At 41.9% G+C, this 19,808-nt stretch overlaps 1 protein-coding gene across 3 annotated transcripts; it reads left to right on the top strand.

Moving 5' to 3' along the window:
* Nucleotides 1-916: 916 nt before the first annotated feature.
* LOC146235946 (uncharacterized) lies at nt 917-19,318 on the top strand. 3 transcript variants are annotated; one of them, XM_084687686.1, is made up of 9 exons: nt 917-968; nt 2,020-2,921; nt 3,193-4,533; nt 5,422-5,458; nt 5,782-5,833; nt 9,950-10,998; nt 11,215-11,370; nt 11,453-11,545; nt 12,064-19,318. In XM_084687686.1, the coding sequence occupies exons 6-9, from the start codon at nt 10,834-10,836 to the stop codon at nt 12,205-12,207; spliced, it is 558 nt and encodes a 185-aa protein (XP_084543812.1). In that variant the 5' UTR covers nt 917-968; nt 2,020-2,921; nt 3,193-4,533; nt 5,422-5,458; nt 5,782-5,833; nt 9,950-10,833; the 3' UTR covers nt 12,208-19,318. The 3 variants fall into 3 exon arrangements, with proteins under 3 accessions (XP_084543812.1, XP_084543813.1, XP_084543814.1); XM_084687687.1 differs by having other exon boundaries at nt 3,153-4,533; XM_084687688.1 differs by lacking the exon at nt 5,782-5,833.
* Nucleotides 19,319-19,808: the final 490 nt, after the last annotated feature.

Below are 19,808 nucleotides of genomic sequence, written 5' to 3'. Positions count from 1 at the left end.
TTGTTCCCAATGAGAAATAAGGCATGTATACCAATTTTCAGGCATTTTGGAGTAATGGGGCGCTGGGGAAATCACGTAGACTTTGGGCGTGATTTATAGCGCCACCTATGGGCGCACATGGGCCACTAGCCGTGTGGGAGTAGTGAAGGACCTGTTGTATCATTGGGCCAAATTGTAAAAAATCGGGTCCAGGACTTTATGAGCTGTTGGGCCATTTAGCGGAGAAATATAATAATAATAGGAATACTAACAAAAACAATAGGTTTCCTCCTACCGGAAGAACCCTAATTATCAAAAGACATTTAATTAGGGTTCACCTATTGTTTTTGTTAGTATTTCGTGTTCCTCCGGTAGGAGGAAACCTATTGTTTTAGTTAGTATTCTTATTATTATTATCATAAAAGCAAATGCAATTTGCAATACAAAATGGCTGAAAGAAGCGTATTTATGTAAATGTCCAAATTGCCTCAATATTTTTTTGTTAATAAATCAAATATAATTTTGACTTATTGTATTTCAAACCTAATAGGGTTCAAGACGACATCAATCTCTAGTACCATAAACAATTTCACCTTGGTATGTCAATATATGATTGAATTCAATTGAATTGCTCCACAGCGCGTGCTCCAAATTCTCAGACTCATCCTGCCCCTTGTCACTAGGGTGACCACCTGTCCCGCTTTGCGTTGTGTCGCACAGCATTTTCACCCCTTGTTCCGCACGTCGCATATTGAAAATGCTGTGCTATACAGCGCAAAGAGGAACAGATGGTCAACCTACTGACACGCGCAAGCTTGGCGAGACGCACACAAATCCTTTCTGGAAATGGTGTGCTGACCAAGCCCCACCCTCACCCTCATTTCGCTTCCAATCGCATCTCGCCGTTACGAATATAAATTCTTTTTCGGCGGCCATTGTTGTTTTCAACTGGAATCACCTGATAGCCGGTTTGCAGGCAGCCACGTTCGGTAAGTCCTATTTTTACACATTTTAACCTAGAGTCAATGATTGGGTTCCTGAAAGTACACTACTCTTGAATTATGGTGAAGGTTTGAGCACTTTGAGACCTTTAGATCGTGAGTTTGAAGTGACGGAAAACCGAACTCGAAAAGTAGCTAGCTTTTTCCCTCTGTTTAATTACTGAATCATGTAGCATCTCGGCGAATTCATCAAAACGGTAGAGGAGGGCAGCTTCTAGGAGATCAAGCAATTCCCCACAGACCTGTCGGCTCAGAATCTTGATTTGGGTCGAGAAAGTCTTTGTAATAAGCCTATGCGCCAGGGAGACCGCACAGGCCATGTTTTGGTCGCGTCATGTTCATAAGTTCACCATTTTACAGTTCGGTCCACACCAAAAATGTGTTTGTTACCAAACCTCGAGGAGGGAAGCCTTTAGGAGATGTAGGAATTGTGATTGTAGCCAGATGTTCCGATTACTTTTGTGATTTGTGGAAAACTTGCAAGTGGATTGAGACTGCGTCCCCGGGTGTACATTGTTTTGACTTAGCCTCAGTGACAGACTCGGCTCGCTCACTCACTGGCAGTGTGTGAACGATATTGTAGTTCACTAAATTCCACTCCTAAAACGTCAGGGAGGGCTGCTTTTTGTAGACACGAGTCTGCTGAAGATAGCCAGTATGTAGGATCTTTCAAAACAAGCCTATTTCATTTGTCGTTTTCCTGAGAAAGCGACCTACGTTAGCCAGGCTAGTTTCACTCGGTCAGCGTATTTAAATGTCTCTGACAGTCAGAATCACTGTTTACAGGCAAAGGTTGAGCTGGTCTTTGGTCAGATGTGTATATTGACCAGTTTAGAGCTAAATACTCTTGCCAGAGCCTTGAATTGAGCCAAATGTTTTGAGTGACTTTGCATGGCCGGGATTCCATCAGGTCAACACATTTGGATTCAAGCTCAAGTAATGCCATTGCATTTCACAGTCAAAACTGTAGTTTGTCAAGTGTAGATGTAAAAAGCTTAATTTTTCACAACTGACATGGATCTTTTCTTCACTTTTACAGGTCTGGAGGGTCATGCAGAGGCCTGCTCTGTTTACCGATGCCCCGCAGCCTTCACCCCCACCAGTTTGCCTACAGAGCGAACAGATCCACAGGAGACGCAGTGGCGGCAGCACTCCATGCCGCTCTGTCACACCTGGAGCAGCGAGTGGGCCATCACACATCCACAGCCCTTAGCCTCAGCACTGGCTCCCCCCGGGGCTGTGTGCTCAGTCCCCTGCTCTACTTCCTCTACACACACGACTGCACCCCTGTCCATCACAGTAACACCATTGTAAAGTTTGCAGATGACACCACAGTGGTGGGGTTTATCTCTGGGGGGGATGAGCCCGTCTACAGAGAAGAAGTGGAGCGGCTGTCAAATTGGAGCACGGCCAACAACCTTCTTCTTAACACTGCAAAGACTAAATACTGTAACTCATAATAGACTACAGGAGAAAGAAGACTGAGATCACACCATTGACCATCAGCCGGATCAGTGTGGAGAGGGTGGCAGACTTTCGCGTCCTGGGGGTCCACATACAGGACAGCCTATCCTGGAGTGTGGACACCTCTGAGCTGCTGAAAAAGGCCCAGCAGAGACTGTCCTTCCTGAGAATACTCAGAAATTGAAGAGTAACATCACACAAAGACTGCTGGTGTTCTTTTACCGAGCCTCCATTGAAAGTATACTCACATACTGCATAGGCATTTGGTATACCAGCTGTACAGTGGCTCAGAGGACAATGCTCCAGAGGGTCATCAACACCGCTCAAAAGATTGTTGGCTGCCCTCTCCCCGCACTGGGAGACCTACACAGATCCCGTTGTCTCAAAAGAGCCCAGAACATCATAAAAGACACTTCACATCCTGGGCACTCCCTGTTTGAAATGTTGCCGTCAGGCAGACGGTACAGATCAATCAAGGTAAGGACAAACAGACTCAAACACAGTTTTTATCCAACTGCAATAACCACTGTCAATGCTGCCAAAAAATAATGTGCACAATGTCATGTTATGTTTTATGTGATGACTGTGGATGTATGACATGGGTGTGTTGTTTATGTCTCAGGTACATTTATTCTGATTTATCAGTTATTGTTGTTTATTTTAGTAATTTTAGTACTTTAGTAATTTTATCCTTTTATTGATTTTTAGGCCAATGAATGTTGCACTGACTGGAAGCACTTTAATTTAGGTCTATCTATCAGGATGCAACAGAGGATGCTGTGAGCAACACAGACCCCTTGCTGGACTACTCCTCTCTAGCTGGACAGCTTCTCTTCAGCCCTGACCCCAGGATGGATTCATCCAGCTGGCCTGCTCTGCCTGCCTGCAGGCTCTGCTTGCATCTGCCTGCTTGCAGGCTCTGCTTGCCACTGCCTGCCAGCCCTCCAGAGACGGACAGTACAATACAAAATGGCTGAACGGGGTGTGTTTATGTAAATTTCCACATTGCCTCAAATCTTTGTGATACTGATTTATTTATTTATTTAGTTAAACAGGTGTCCAGGTACACCACAGTATGACTAGCTGTATAGTCAAAATAGTAATGGTAATGTTTCATTCTGAGGGGATTCCTACACAATAGCTAAATCTGGCTCTTTTTTCATTTAACTGGCAAGTTTACCTTTTACATGGTAGTTGCTATGGTTCAGGGGTATTGACAATTGCGGTGGACATTTGAGAATGAATACACCCAAAGCTGCTGGAATGTAGTAAGTATTTATTGAATATAGCTTTTTGCAGAAAGGACCTGACACACACAGCGTACATTGGGTAGTTCGTCGGCATCTGATGAAACATTCTTCAGAGACAGGCTTTTTATACATGGAGATACAGCTGTAGCCACCTGCACACATCAGTGTCTCGTTCATATTATTAGCACAAAGTATCAAAACACAAGGCTTCAGTTTTCTCAGAAACTTTCTAGAAAGTCACTAAATTATATATATTCACTACAACAGCTTGATTGATGGAAAGATTAACATTTCTTGTTTAGAACAGACAATAAGTCAGTCTTTTAAAAGGTATGCAATTTACTTAAATGTTTAGTTTAATTGTTTATTTTATAGTTAATATAAAGGTGAATTGCCTTTCGTAATTAACAACTATAAAAGTCATGATTTGCCTGCTCTATAGAAAGTCAACACAATTGATCGTTGGTTTCACTTGTTGCTTGTCTACCCTTTTGGTTTGCCATTTACTATGTAGTCTATACTGAAAAAAAGGAAACTGGCTGGTTATTGAATTTACAAAACTTTAACATGTAATTTGAACAATATTGTTTCATGTTCCAAAGGTTAACGTGATTAAATCATGTACGATTAGCATTAAATTCAACAACTCAACAGTTGTTAGATTCAGTCGTGTTGTGATAACGTGATAAAATCTTGCCAAACTGATGTTGCACTCTATGGACTCGTGAGATCACGAGATAACGCGAGGACACAATCCATCTTCCCGGGAAAAATAACGACAGTTAGAGAAGACGTCAAATGAGAAGATGAAGTCTGTGTGCTGAGTTCATTTTGAAAAGGTAAGATTAAATCTGTTTTTATGCATAGAAATACTAACGAAACGACATACCTAAAGTAATCAGCAGCTTGTTCATCATATGCAGCAATATTTGGCTTTTAACTTTTTTATCAGCCTTTTAATGTCATGTTGGCTAACGTGCTGATGTTAGCCTAGCTAGCTCTAGCTAGTTAGCTGGCACTGTGACTTAATCACGGTGTTCTCAGTACCATTTGTTGCCCGTCGACGCGTGCACATAGTTTTAGTTTCACATTTTGCATCTGCCTGTCATGCCAATTGCCGATTATATTTCAGTTTTTTCGTCTTAAGTGGCTAATCGTAGGCACAAATGTCATGTGCGGCGGGAGGTAAATTACAGTCGATGCGTTGCTAAAGCCCCGGTTAAAAAAAAATGCATATGATTTGTAGTTTCACATACAAGTATTTTTAAGTTGAGTTCTGTTTCCTTACATGCTCAAGTTGTCTGTTGTATAATGCTTTCATTGCTCTAGTTTATCTGTATTGTCCTTAAATCATGGTGATCTCGCATGTGCAATGTGCCATTGTTCTGCACACGCGTGCCTGTGCGGAGGGTGCAGACATGAAAATGTATCAGGGCAACTAACGTTCGCACTGTTCATATGATAAAAAATATAACACATTTTATTGATTTTTTTATTGTATAGTTTATTTTAATCCAATTCCACTTAATATTGCTAGTTATGGACCCTTAATATAGGTAGTCCTCATATTAAAATTGTTGATTCCTATGTGTTAAATGTTTGCACCTTACTGCCAAAGCAAATTCCTTTTCCGTGCAAACTTTCATGGCAAATAAAACCCATTCTGATTAATGGGAAGTCTTTGTTTTGGTTCACCTCACTGATTCTAAATATTTTCTTTCTTATAGGATCCTATTTGAACAACAAATTCAATCAAATACTTTGGTAAGTGACATTTATTTTATTTTGTGTTGCTGTTAAAACCCCAAATACGCTTTTTAAAATGTATACTCCCCAAAATGATTGAAAGTTACAGATAGAAAAATTTAGTATGTTTTTTTCTCATTTGTTTATACATGAAAATTGACCTACTCCCACAGACATTGCCATTTTAAACAACCTTTAACAGTATCAGAAACAGATGTCATCTTGGATGTGTCATTTGATCTCGGATGTAATAAGCAACATACAAAGGACAGACCCATGATCTTAAATCATAAGAAAAATTACTGTCAGTAATGTTGAGCTCAATATAATTTTTGTTACAGGGCTGGGTGGTTGGAATGTGGAGATGTAAGGGGTGTCCAGCAACTCTGTCAAGTAGGCACAAGCTTTTGCATCACTATAAGTTAAAACATCCACATTTTGGACGTGGTTCTCGCTTTCCATGTACATACCTGCACTGTTCATGCACATTTAAGACGTGGAATGCCCTTATTGTCCACCAGAGTAAAATCCACTCAACAGAAGCCACTCACAAGGAGGAAGCGATATTCAGTTGTCACCTTTGTGCTGGTAGTGATTTAGCATCAGAGAGGGATTATTTTGCTCATATATACACACATCTCAAAAGAAATGAGACAGTCATTTGTATGTTTGTAGGCTGTGATTTTAAATCAAACATTTATTGTACGTTTAAATCACACAAAAACCGAAAACACTGCCATCATACATTGGTTGATTTTAAACCTGGAGTAGTTTGTAGTACTTGGATATTATCTGTGAATGAACTGGAGACAAATTGTCAGGAGTGTGTAGAACAGTCAGATACTGCCATTCCTTCAAATAGTTGTTATATTGAGGACTTACAGAAGGTCATAGAGCAAAGATTTGCAGCTGCTTTGCTGAACTTGGAGCATTTGGTCCATGTGCCATGCTCAGCTGTCGATGTTTTTTTAGGGGAACTCTATCATTTGATTGGTGCACCTGTTTCGTCATCTTGTGACATTGTAAGGGAAATATTTCATCAGCGAAACATCCCTGTCGATGAACTTATAATTAGAGAAACTGTTAATGCAATTTGTTTTGGTAATCCTGTGCAAAGGTCCATACAAAAAGGTGGCCCTCTAAGTACCGCATATCTGCGTCAGAAGTGTAGGGCTGTTTTGGCAGCCCCTTTGTCACTGGTCACCCAGACACTCGTCTGGGACAGTTGTTGATTTGCATGAATGCTAAAATGACAATCACACCTTGATGACACACCTCTGGAGAGGTGGTCTCAACAGTTGAAGAGGAAGGTGGACAGAGGAAGACTCTGAAATTATCATTAAAAGTTGTGTTCTTGAAAATAAGGTTCTAAACAGCTTTAAATGTCATGTTTGATATGCTTTTGTTTCTTATTTTGTGTGTTACATTCTAGTAATAATTTTAACACTGTAACATGTACATGTACAGGGTTTACAGAGTTTGTGCCTGCAGCAGACCAACATATGTTTAACATATTCCCTTGTCTTGCAAGGGCACCACTTGGTCTACTGCAGTCTTGATTAATGATCCAATTTGAATTTGTATGCGTTTGACAACTTTTCTGTCACATGACCGGTGTCCCCATTTTAGTCAGGTTTGGGTGTATATAGGAAGAAGTTTTTACCAATCACTTCGAGTTCTGTTTACGATACAGCTCCGGTGCGTTAGGCGCCTAGTCCTCATTGTGAATACCTTCGTTAACCATTGCTCTGAAGGTATGTTTTGTACTTGATGATATTTCATTATCATTGTATTGATTATCTTGCTATTTAGATAATAAACTATTAATGTGTGCATTTTAAAGTTACTTGTTCTCCTTGAAACGTATCTATCAAGCTACGGCGGTGAAAACTTTGATCTAGTCTGGTTGATGCGGCTAACTGATTATAAACATAGACTTTTGGAGTAGGTTTTAACTTAAGGCCTCTGAGTCACTTACAGTGGATCTCCACGCTCCGAAGGAATTTACCGGAGCCTCTGAGTGATCGATTACATATCCTACTAGGTCTACTATGGTTAAAATCCATATTATAGTAGAGATAAACGACTGTTTAGTGAACACGCATACTTTAGGGTCGGTGCTCTGATCAAGCAGACGATTTTTACCTACGTCAGAGTTTCATGTCATTAACTGTTTAGCGCTCAAGGTTACAGGTAACGCACTTGTGCACATTGTCAAAAATTGGAGTCAGATATTAACGAGTCAATTATCTCCCTGAGAATCTAACCAAAGGTGACTTGTGGTTCCCAAGCCAGGGACAAACACCAAGTGCGTCTCTGGCCTTTCGATTCACAGCCTACAGAAGTATTACAAGGAGAACTTCAGTGTTGTAGAGCCAGTTGAATACATTCTTGATGCAAAAAACAAACGCAGTTTCCAATATGTCCCAATATTGAAGTCCTTACAGCAGCTGTTAAGTAGAGGGGATATCATTGATATTGCATCAATGATATCCCCTCTACTTAACAGCTGCTGTAAGGACTTCAATGTTGAGGGCCATCAAAGACAGGAGAGCACATATTCTGGCGTGTCATTTTAAGTACAGGTCCTCAAGAGATGGTTCCCTATTTAAAGAAAATAGTTTCTTCTCTGGAGAAAAGCCAAGAATCATCCTAACCTTTTATGTGGATGACTTTGAAACTTGTAACCCCCTTGGCACCTCGCGGAAAAAACACAAGCTTTGTGCGGTATATTGGGTATTGGCTAACTTGCCTCCTGGGTGTCATTCTTCGTTATCATCAATTTACTTGTCAGTTTTGTGCAAATCCGATGATGTTAAAACCTATGGTTATGATAAAGTCTTCGAACCTCTCCTACAAGATCTGAAAACTCTGGAGGAGCTGGGTGTTTATGTCCCGCTGTTAGGTGAGTCAGTTAAAGGTACTGTATTCAGTGTAGTGGCTGACAACCTGGGAGCGCACAGAGTTGCAGGATTTTTGGAGAGTTTTTCGGTGGAACACTGTTGCAGATTTTGCACAGGAAAAAACACAGATTTTCAGCTACATTCTGTTGCATCTGGTGCGTTCAGTCTGAGAACAAAGGAGCTTCATCAAGCCCATGTCAAACAGGCCCAAGATACAGGTACACATTGTTGTGGGGTGAAAAAAGAATGCTTTTTCACAAAACACCTGTCTCATTTTCATGTAATCTTTGGCTATCCGCCTGATCTTGCCCACGATGTGTTAGAGGGTATAATCCCAGTCGAACTAGCTCAATGTTTAACGGTGCTTATATCCAGAAAGCTTTTCACATTAGGTGACCTGAACAATGCCATTCTGAAGTTTCCCTACAAATGGGTTGACAAGACTAACAAACCTGATGTAGTGTCACAAAGTTTTTGCAGCAGAAAAACGGTGGGGGGAAATGCTCATGAAAACTGGAGCCTGCTCCGGTTTTTACCTTTTTTGGTTGGATCACTTGTACCCGAAGATGAGCCTGCGTGGCTTGTTCTCATGGACCTGAAGGACATCACAGAGCTTGTTGTTGCCCCTGTGCATAGTGATGACTCGCTTGCATTTTTAGAAGGTAAAATCGTAGAGCACCGGCAAAGATACAAAGAGTTGTTCCCTGACACCAGGCTGCGACCAAAACACCATTATTTGGAACACTACCCTCAGATGATTAGGCTGTCCAGTTGTCAACCAGTGGACAATGCGCTTTGAGGCTAAGCATAGTTTTTTCAAGCAGGTTATCAGACACACAAGCTGTTTCAAGAATGTGCCCCTCTCATTAGCCTCGAAGCATCAGATGATGATTGCTTACCATCTGAGCTCACCATGTCTGAGCAAGCCTGACCTAGAGGTCTCAGCTGTATCCACTGTACCAGTAGACTTACTCAAAGGGGAGATAGCACAAGCCATCAGGCAAAAGTTCCCTGACACACCTGAGGTTCACCTCGCACAGTGTGTGACAACCAAGGGCATAACCTATAGGAAGGGAATGATACTGGCCCACAGAGCAGCAGGCGGATTGCCTGAATTTAGTGAAATTGACCAAATCTGTATTTACATGAGAGTGTGTTTTACATTGTGAAAGAGCTCAGTGGTTGGTACAGAGAGAATTATAGAGCCTTTGAACTCAGCCAACCACACATCAGTACATTCACTTTTGTGGCACCCAGTGAAGTCAGTGATACTTATCCACTTGTTGAGTACAAGATTGGATCAGTCCGCATGGTGACTTTAAAAAGGCATATAGAAATACAAGGTGAGCTAGCAACGGAGTTGGAGGGGTATGATGATTTGCTTTTGTCTACGTTGGTAAATAAGGTTATGTTCTTAATATTTCTGACGGTCCCCACAGCGCAGGCTTTTCTTTCCAAAACTTTGAGAATTGGTTGAAATTGTAGATTTTTTATACTACAATATTTATCTAATGCAATACTTGTTCTAACCTACTATATTTGTTAATTGTATCACAGGGTGTCCGCAGATCCTAAACATCTGAATATTTTGTGTGTGTGTTTGCAGAGTAAACGGCTGTGAAGATGGGGACTCCTGTGATCCTTAAGGTCCACTTGACTGATAACAGCTGTCAGAGGTTGACTCTCCCCCATGGACTCCCAGCATCTGTTGATGAACTTCTAGAGAATGTGAAGAAACAGTGTGGACTTCAGGACAATTTTAGACTTCAGTTTATGGATTCTTTGTTCGGAAATGAGTTCCTTAACATCACCTCAATGTCAGAAGTACAAGACAGAGGTACTCTTAAAGTAATTGACATGTCAAGACCCACCACTATGCAGCTTGATGATGAGAGGTCTAGAGTTCTCAATCCAGCCTTAAATCCACAAGCATTCAGTCCTTCCTGGGACTCTTCATCACTTTCAGGTGGATCTGTAGATACAGATATACTGTCATCGAATGAGTCAACAAGCTCACGGTCCACTTGGCTTGCTGTCTTTCATGTGCCCAAGTTCTCCTACGATTCAGAATTAAAACTTCAGCAGGCAAGTTTAGCTTGTATTCAAAATGGCACAGTACTTATTCCAGATCCTAAGTTGAAGTCGGCCATTCTTGACAGTTTGGTGCAGGAAATTGTGCAGTATAAAGTCTATGTCACTGATAAGGAGATGGAACAGGTAGCCCAGTGTCTCATCAAGACACATCCATGTTTAACAGAGAAGGGGTCCTCTTCTGGATGTGGTGGATGGAAGACCAGTTTGAAATACAAACTATCCAACTACCGCACACAATTGAGGAAGTTAGGCTGCCCATAAGTGACAGTGAACTCTTTAAAAAACAAGCCTGCTGGGAAGCGCAGTGCAGCCTTTGGTGTCAAAAAGGCAAAGAGAGCAGAGGTGAATTTTTGCCCAACATATCCATCAGTAGAAACTGAGGAAAGTCTGGAGGCCATGCAGAAAGCTCTACCCTTGGATGTAAAAAAAAGAGACAACAGAGAGGTTGTAAAACTCAAGATGGAAAAGACTTTTGCACTCAGAAGACATGAAGTTGTTCGTGATGCACCAATGGTGGAGGATTTCATGGCAAGTTGGCCTGCTCTGTTTGACGTCAGTGAGGTAAGGCTTATCTCATGCTGGTTTTTTTATTTTTGGTTTACTGTTGATATAAGTAAGGTCTTGGATACAGTGGCAAACTGCCAACATGCCTGATTGTATATTATCCGTCTGTGCTTTATCACTCAGGACTGTCCTGGTCTACTGTATGTGTGATGGCTTTATCCCTGATGATTACCATTTTAACCTAATTCCTTTGTGCTTATTATCTGTTTTCAGATCAACGCTGAATTCAAGAGAATCACCACTGTCCCACTTCAATCGAAGTTTCTGTCTCAGCTTGACCTCCACTCTGACAAGCTGGTGAAGCTGTTCAAAAAGAGAGGAGGACAGCTAGGGGAAAAACTCAAAACAATCAATGCACAAATGGCTGATGTAAGTTGGCAGTGTACACCAGTAGTTGACTTCAAAATGAAGCAAGTGCTAAACTAAGAAGCTAATAAAAAAAATATTTTAGTGTGATGATATAGATGCCGGACGAGAGTGTATCATCAAGGGAATCTGTATCTACATGGGTGAAGATCCAGAAAACCTTGTGAAGCAATATGTGGTATGTGTTGTGTGCTTACAACTCCCTTTTTGTTCTCCTGATTGATCACTTGGGCTGAAATGATTCATAGAAAATACATTACATTTACATTTATTCATTTAGCAGACGCTTTTATCCAAAGTGACTTCCAAGAGAGAGCTTTACAAAAGAGCATAGGTCACTGATCATAACAACGAGATAGTCCCAAACATTGCAAGCAGCCAAAACATGAAGCATACATTGTGAAAAAGCTAAGCAAGTGCCAAAAGGGAAGACCCATAAGAGCATGTAGTTATACAAGTTACAAATTAAAACAACATGAACCACAAAAGTGCAGGACTGTACCTGTAAAAGAACAATCAACAGTAAAATATTACACAGCAAGTACAAGACTTAACTTCGTTATATCTAACCTACAATAGCAACAAGTCACTCAATAAGAGTCATAGTGATCCTGGAGGAAACTAACAAGTCCAGCCAAGCATTCTTAAGTGCCGTTGTACTCCCAGAACAAGTGCGTCTTGAGCCTTTTCTTGAAGGTGGGGAGACAGTCAGTGTCCCTGATGGAGGTGGGGAGCTGGTTCCACCATTGGGGCGCCAGGCAGGAGAAGAGCTTGTGTCGGGACCGGGCAGTCTTGAGCAGTGGGACCACCAGGCGGTTGTCTGAAGAAGACCGTAGGTGACGGGTGGGGGTGTAAGGTTGCAGGAGAGACTTGATGTAGATGGGTGCAGTCCCGTTCACTGCTCGGAAGGTCAGTACCAGGGTCTTGAATCTGATACGGGCGTTGATGGGTAGCCAGTGGAGGGAGATGAGGAGCGGGGTAACATGGGAGCGTCTGGGTAGATTGTAGACCAGGCGGGCCGCTGCATTCTGAATCCTCTGGAGAGGGCGGGTGCGCATGCTGGGAGACCGGTGAGCAGCGAGTTGCAGTAGTCCAGCTTTGAGAGGACAAGTGCTTGGACTAGCAGCTGGGTGGAATGCTGAGACAGGTATCTCCTGATATTCCGGATGTTGTGGAGGGTGAATCTACACGACCGGGAGACCGCAGCAATGTGGGCTGTGAGAGATGGAGGGTTTGGCCGGGATGATGAGGAGTTCTGTTTCGGCGAGGTTCAGCTGGAGGTGGTGCTTGGTCAATCTAGACAGGCATTAGAAATAGGCTAGACTGCTATTAGTTTTCTGGCTATTTTTACGGAAGCTTCCCTTCTAATGCCGACTACAGCTAGTCTAGCTAGAGTCATTTGCTAAGTAAGGCATGTTGATGTGTTTAGAAACTTATTTAGCATTCTACCTATAAAGGAGACGTTAGCATTGCTAATAGGCTAACTGTTAGCGACAAAATCAGTCTTACAGCTTGCGTTTGTGATGAGCATACGGTTGGAACAGCACCTCTTCAGCAACAGCTGCTTAGCAAATCCTTCTTTAAATTGTCCAAGGTTTTCATTCAAACTGTCCTCGGTGAAATGGTTCGAGCAAATGTGTAATTGAGGGTCGAACTGCACAGGGATCTTCTCATAGACAAACATCACAGCCCGTCGTGTGTTTGGTTCCTTAGGAAGACTTCCTAGCCAGCATTCCCTGTACAGCCTGGAACATTTACCAACGTAGTCCGTTTTCAGTATGCTAGAAGAACGTTCTTCTTTGTAATTCTGTGGAAGTACACAGAGCAGCACGCAGCAAATTTGGGGGCGTGACAAAGGTACAGATCAAAGCCAAAATAGGTGGATTTTTCCAAATCGACAGTTTTACAGCCACATTTTTAAATTGTGAGATTTACATAGGAAAAAAGTGTCAATGGACTTTGAGGTTCACTATACGTCCATTTTACCCACTAAACTGTCGTTATTCAACTATGACAAGATAAATTCGGTTCTGCAATCAATTACCCCTTTAAGAATCAATTTGCCAATAATACCTTCCCCATTTGCCACCGGAATGCACTATCTGGGTCTACACATGAGCAGACCCAGATGAACATGCCAACACCCCCCTTCCACCCTACACAAACAATGTAAAACCTCATTCAAGACATCCTATTTGCTCTGAGACTGATATACTCCACAGATGAACGATCTGTCGTTCTTTTTATCATTGCCACCTCTAACTAAGGAACTCTGAAAGCTGCCCCTGTCCTCCCTGACTTATGGTCTTTAGATCCATCAGTTAAATGTTCAAGAAAGAATAGCGGTGTCTTCTTAAATTTCTTACCCTCTTGAGCCACCCAATGCAATGGGAAGATATAATACATAATAAATACGCATTTTCTGCAGGTAGGCCTAATTGAGAGCTGTGGCTGTGCTTGATTATTTTAATAACCTTTGAGTTTATAACAAACAACCACTGTTCTGTCTTTTGTTGAGAAAAGACACATTGTACACCTCTAGTCAATACAGTTAGCCAGCTTATATATAGCACCGTACCAATGAATTAAGTATTAAGTGTAATAGCTATAGGTCCATTACAAGGCTTGACATTGTTGATGGAAAATCGGGCTAATCTCCCATGGTATGACTATGCTTAATGCATTATTTCTTTCAATTCCGATTTCCAAGATGGAATGACAGTTATTTACATCATAGCAAGTTAAAAGAGGGAGCTATTTTTATTACTATTTTCTAAAAATATTTCACATCCAATCTGTTCAGACCATATCAAATTACAATGATGTGCAAATGTTATATTTATGCAGCCTATGCCTAACATTTATGTGCATATTTTCCACATCAGCAGTGTAACATACTTAAAAGCATGACCGAGCTTACCCACTGACATGACTCATTTTCACATCAGCAGTGTAACATACTTAAAAGCATGGCTGAGCTGAGACACTGACATGACTTTTACTGCTATGGAGCTGTGGAAGAAAGTAAAGGAATTGCCATTTGTACAAAGAAAACTGGCCTATTGTTCAAAATTAGATCAGGTATTATATTATCTTATTCATTGTATTAGCGTATTAATCCATTGTTGTCTTTATATTGTTATTTTGTTGTCTTAATATTAGTATGGATTCACATTCACTGCTAGAAAGGGACCAGGTCAATCAAAAACACTAGAACACACATACACAGCATGGCCATGACTCAACAGCCCGTACATGATAAAACAACTAAAAGTTGTAGGTTAAATTTGTATGTGCTACAACTGTTGTATTCTTGGTGAGTTTTTGAGGGTGCATATCCAAAGGTTTGGGAAGGAGCCCAACATTTCAGTGGTCTGGGATTGAGTAAAATTCCCAGCCTAAATTATTGTCAATAGTCCGCCCCTGGCAAATAGCTATTCTTCTGACCCACACTACTCTGAGCTGAAGAAGGTATACATCCTGAACTACATAGCCTGCATTACAATATAACAACAGGAGAGAACTCGGTTGCCTATGGTTGCCACCCGTCCCGTATAATACGGGTTTGTCCTGTATTGGAAAAATAAAATGCACCGTCCCAATACGGGACGCAATGTGTCAGAAACAGAAAATGGATTAAAAGTGAAGATAGTGAATTCAACATCACAACCTTCACCCAAAACAAGGCTCCAGTCACAGGGACACTACTGGAACCCCTCATTGACTTCAGCCTAAACCAGATGTGGAACCACGTCAAGACACCCTACCCACTCCCTCACCCTGAAGTCTAGAACACAGTCTTCACAGTGGAAGGGGGGGACATCCCACGTCTGACTCACATCTATCAGAAGAGGACCTGATCTAGAGCTAGGGCTGGGCGGTATGACGGTATATACCGTGCGACGGTACAAATGTGTCTACTGGGAGAGATTTGGCTATAGCGTTTCAACCGCGGTATACTTACATTTTTATTAAAGTCAATGAAATGTCTGGTTGTTGTATTGTATATAAGCCATCATATAAATCGCATTCTTGCGATATTTAGAATTGCAGTTTAACTTTGATTTGCTATTTGCTATGGAACTGGCTAATATTCTACCTGCTGCACTAGAAGCACTGGACGTCCCAAATAAATCATTAAATGCTAAAACAAGGGATCTGAATTTGGTTCTTCAGTTATCCCTAGATTATGTTGCCCCACTCAAACCAAGGAAGAGAAAAGACAAGAAAATGGCTCCATGGTATTCAGAGGAAAGCCGCACTCTTAAGAGGTCCACTCGAAAATTAGAGCATAAGTGGCGTACCACTAAATTGGAGGTTTTCCGCCTGGCCTAGAAGGACAGCCAAATGGAGTACAAGCAAGTCCTCATCAGGTCCAGATCAGAATATTTCTCTAAATTGATTAGTAAGAACAAACACAACACAAAGTTCCTATTTGATACTGTTGCAAAACTCACTAAGAAAAGTACACTCTGTTAGTTCAGATCTCCCTCCCAATGATTTCTTAGATTTCTTTGACCAAAAAATCTATGCAATAAAGGACAAACTACAGACTAGTCCTGGAGGAGTGGCCATCAACACAGAATTTGACTCTATACCCAGCATGCTGCATGTTGAGGCTCTTACTCACTTTAACCCTATTTCTATGGAAGCGTTCATCGAGCTGGTAGATTCCTCGAAACCCATCAGCTGCCTTCTTGATCCCCTCCCTGCCAAACTTTGTAGGGAACTTCTCCCTATTATTGGACCTCCCATGCTTAGTATTATTAATGAATCTAATGTAACTGGACAAGTCCCTGACAATTTCAAACAAGCTATTATTAAGCCCCTTCTTAAAAAACCAAACCTGGATCCAGGTTGTATTAGCAACTATAGGCCAATTTCAAATTTGCCATTTCTCTCCAAAATTTTAGAAAAAGCTGTGGCACAACAGCTAACTGAGCACCTCTCCTCAAATCAGCTTTATGAACCTCTCCAGTCTGGATTTCGTCTTCACCACAGCACTGAAACTGCATTAGCTAAGGTAGTCAATGATCTATTATTAGCCTCTGACGCGGGCTCTATCTCTGTTCTGGTTCTTCTAGACCTTAGTGCAGCATTTGACACTGTGGATCATCAGATTCTCCTGGAGCGTATGGAGAACTATGTTGGGATCTGTGGTACTTCACTTCAGTGGTTTAGATCGTATCTATCTGATAGATCACAATATGTCCACTATGATGGTTGCTCATCCAGGAGCACTACAGTAAAATACGGAGTACCACAGGGTTCAGTTCTAGGCCCTCTGTTATTTTCACTCTATATGTTGCCTTTAGGAAACATAATTAGAAGCTCTGGGGTAGATTTTCACTGTTATGCAGATGATACTCAGCTATACATGTCCATAAAGCCTGGAGAATTTCCACATGCTATGGAAAAATGTGTTTCCGGGTTGAGAAATTGGATGACAGCAAATTTCCTTCTTCTTAATTCGGATAAATCCGAGGTTCAAATTTTCGGCCCTAAAAAATACAGAAATAATTTATCCAATCTGACCTTAAACTTAGATGGTGTCAAAGTATCTCAAAGCCAGTTGGTAAAACATTTAGGAGTCACATTGGACCCAGACCTTTCGTTTGAGTACCATATTAAACAAATCACCAGAACTGCATTTTTCGATCTACGTAATATTGCCAAAATACGAAAATTCCTCTCAAAGGATGATGCTGAAAAACTAATACATGCTTTTGTTACGTCCCGATTGGACTACTGCAATGTGTTGTTCTCTGGCCTCCCAATTACCTACTTGAAAAATTTCCACATGCTATGGAAAAATGTGTTTCCGGGTTGAAAAATTGGATGACAGCAAATTTCCTTCTTCTTAATTCGGATAAAACCGAGGTTCAAATTTTCGGCCCTAAAAAATACAGAAATAATTTATCCAATCTGACCTTAAACTTAGATGGTGTCAAAGTATCTCAAAGCCAGTTGGTAAAAAATTTAGGAGTCACATTGGACCCAGACCTTTCGTTTGAGTACCATATTAAACAAATCACCAGAACTGCATTTTTCCATCTACGTAATATTGCCAAAATACGAAAATTCCTCTCAAAGGATGATGCTGAAAAACTAATACATGCTTTTGTTACGTCCCGATTGGACTACTGCAATGTGTTGTTCTCTGGCCTCCCAATTACCTACTTGAAACATTTACAGCGGGTACAAAATGCTGCTGCTAGACTATTGACAAAAACAAGAAAGTTTGATCATATAACCTCTACTCTTATCTCTTTACACTGGCTCCTTATCCAAGCCAGAGCTGATTTCAAAGTTTTACTACTAACTTACAAATCTCTACATGGATTGGCACCACTGTACCTCTCCGGTCTCCTTGCACCCTATTGCCCCGCAAGGACTCTAAGATCTCAAGATGCCGGCTATCTGGTAATACCCCAAATTAAGAAAAAAACTGCTGGAGGTAGGGCGTTCTCATATAGAGCACCTCATCTCTGGAACAAATTACCTGTCTCAATTAGGGAGGCTGATACTGTTTCGACATTTAAAACTAGATTAAAAACGTTCTTGTTTAGTCAATCCTATGATTGTTAAATGTGTGTACTTTCTATGTAAACCTGGGGTGTGCGTTTGCCTATGTGTGTATCACATGTAACTTTTAAATTGTAATTTTAGCTTATGTTCACACTGCCCATTTAAATGTTACAAATAAAGTAAACCTGTTATTGTATATTGTTACTGTAATAGTTCCGTTGCTGTATATTTTTATTGTTATAGTTTACTAGTTGGAGACAACGGGGGGCTGGTTGTTTTCATCCTTATTTGTATAAATATAACCTATTTTAGAGTTGTTTCCCCCGGAACAGATTTCATGTTCCAACCAAGGGGGGCTGTCGCTGTCTTGGTGTGTGGGGCTGCAGCAAATACCCTCTTAGCTTTGTTAAATTGCTGCACTAGTCCACACTTGACCGGTGGGGATCTCATTCTATTACGACGGAAACTGTTAGCTGCTCCTGGCATTCTCTAATCCCTGTTTTCCTCTCTGTCCCCCCCACACGTCCCCTGTGGGGTGGGGGGTCTGAGCTGTCAGGACCTGCCTGGTCGTCGGTCTACCAACACTGGACCAGGTCGTCAACCGGAAACCAGCCTCCATGACGGCCAACAGCGAGTTTCCAGGTCCCATCCAACGTCTATAAAGCCGAACAATGGATTTTTGGTGTTTCAAAACCCATTGACACTGTATGACTATGTTTAGCTTGTGTTCTGTTCCTCTCTTTTACCAACCGTCTCTGGAGGAGGGGATCCCTCTCTGAATTGCTCCTCCCAAGGTTTCTTCAATTTGTTCTCCCGTTGGGAGTTTTTCTGGGATTTTTTCCTTGTCTTCCTTGAGGGTTTAGGTTGGTTGAGGGGCAGTTCTATGGGCGTATGTGAAGCCCTCTGTGACATGCTTGCGTGTAAAAAGGGCTATACAAATAAATTTGATTTGATTTGATTATTTTCGTTTGACCTTGAAGCACATTTGCTTTAGTCTGACGGAATTTTTGATGTGGAGTGTATTTAGTCTAAGCGGACCACATTCATGCCAATACTAATTGTATTTGATGACCCATTCTGTAGGTAACCAATTCGATTTGTTGTTCAAGTTTCATGTCTCGTGCTGTAAAATTATTGTTGTAAAATGGTGTCGTTGCTAGCATTCTTGATTCTTTTGATTCTCTGCCAACGACTTCTGTCTGGAGAGGGCTAAGGCAAATCAACAACTACAAGCCCAGAGCCCCCCACCCCACTAACGACTCCCGCCTGGCCAACGACCTGAACAAGTTCTACTGCAGATTTGAAAGTAAATTGGACAGTCCTGAACTACCCCTTCCCATCCATGAGCCCCCCCCCCCCCACCACTGTGACAACTCTCTCCATTCAGGAGGGTGAGGTTAACAGACTTTTCAAGAGGCAGAACCCCCGCAAAGCAGCTGGGCCAGCTGGGTCTCTCCTGCCACCCTCAAGCACTGCGCTGACCAGCTGTCTCCTGTGTTTACAAACATCTTTAACACCTCCCTGGAGACATGCCATGTGCCAGCCTGTCTCAAGTCCTCCACCATCATCCCTGTGCCCAAAAAGCCAAGGCCAACAGGACTTAATGACTACAGACCTGTCGCCCTGACCTCTGTGGTAACGAAGTATTTTGAGCGCCTTGTGCTGGCACACCTCAAATCCATCACAGACCCCTTCCTGGACCCACTGCAGTTTGCCTACAGAGCCAACAGGTCGGTGGATGATGCCGTTAACATGGCCCTCCACTTCACCCTACAGCATCTGTACTCCCCAGCATCCTACGCCAGGATCCTGTTTGTGGACTTCAGCTCTGCCTTCAAAACCATCATCCCCGCCCTGCTCCAGGACAAGCTCTCCCAGATGAACGTGCCCGACTCCACCTGCAGGTGGATCAC

Source organism: Hypomesus nipponensis, chromosome 22 (genome assembly GCF_054491055.1).
Source record: "Hypomesus nipponensis isolate SF chromosome 22, ASM5449105v1, whole genome shotgun sequence".
NCBI lineage: Eukaryota > Metazoa > Chordata > Actinopteri > Osmeriformes > Osmeridae > Hypomesus > Hypomesus nipponensis.
The sequence above is the reverse complement of the archived record's forward strand: the minus strand, read 5'-3'. Positions and strand labels throughout refer to the sequence as shown.

What these genes read in the sequence shown, in the direction of transcription:
- LOC146235946 (XM_084687688.1), top strand. Translation starts at nt 10,834, where the DNA reads ATGCAGAAAGCTCTACCCTTGGATGTAAAAAAAAGAGACAACAGAGAG. An exon ending in TCAATGCACAAATGGCTGAT is followed by an intron (nt 11,371 to 11,452) that starts GTAAGTTGGCAG and finishes AAAATATTTTAG; the next exon opens with TGTGATGATATAGATGCCGG. An exon ending in ACCTTGTGAAGCAATATGTG is followed by an intron (nt 11,546 to 12,063) that starts GTATGTGTTGTG and finishes CTTTTCTTGAAG; the next exon opens with GTGGGGAGACAGTCAGTGTC.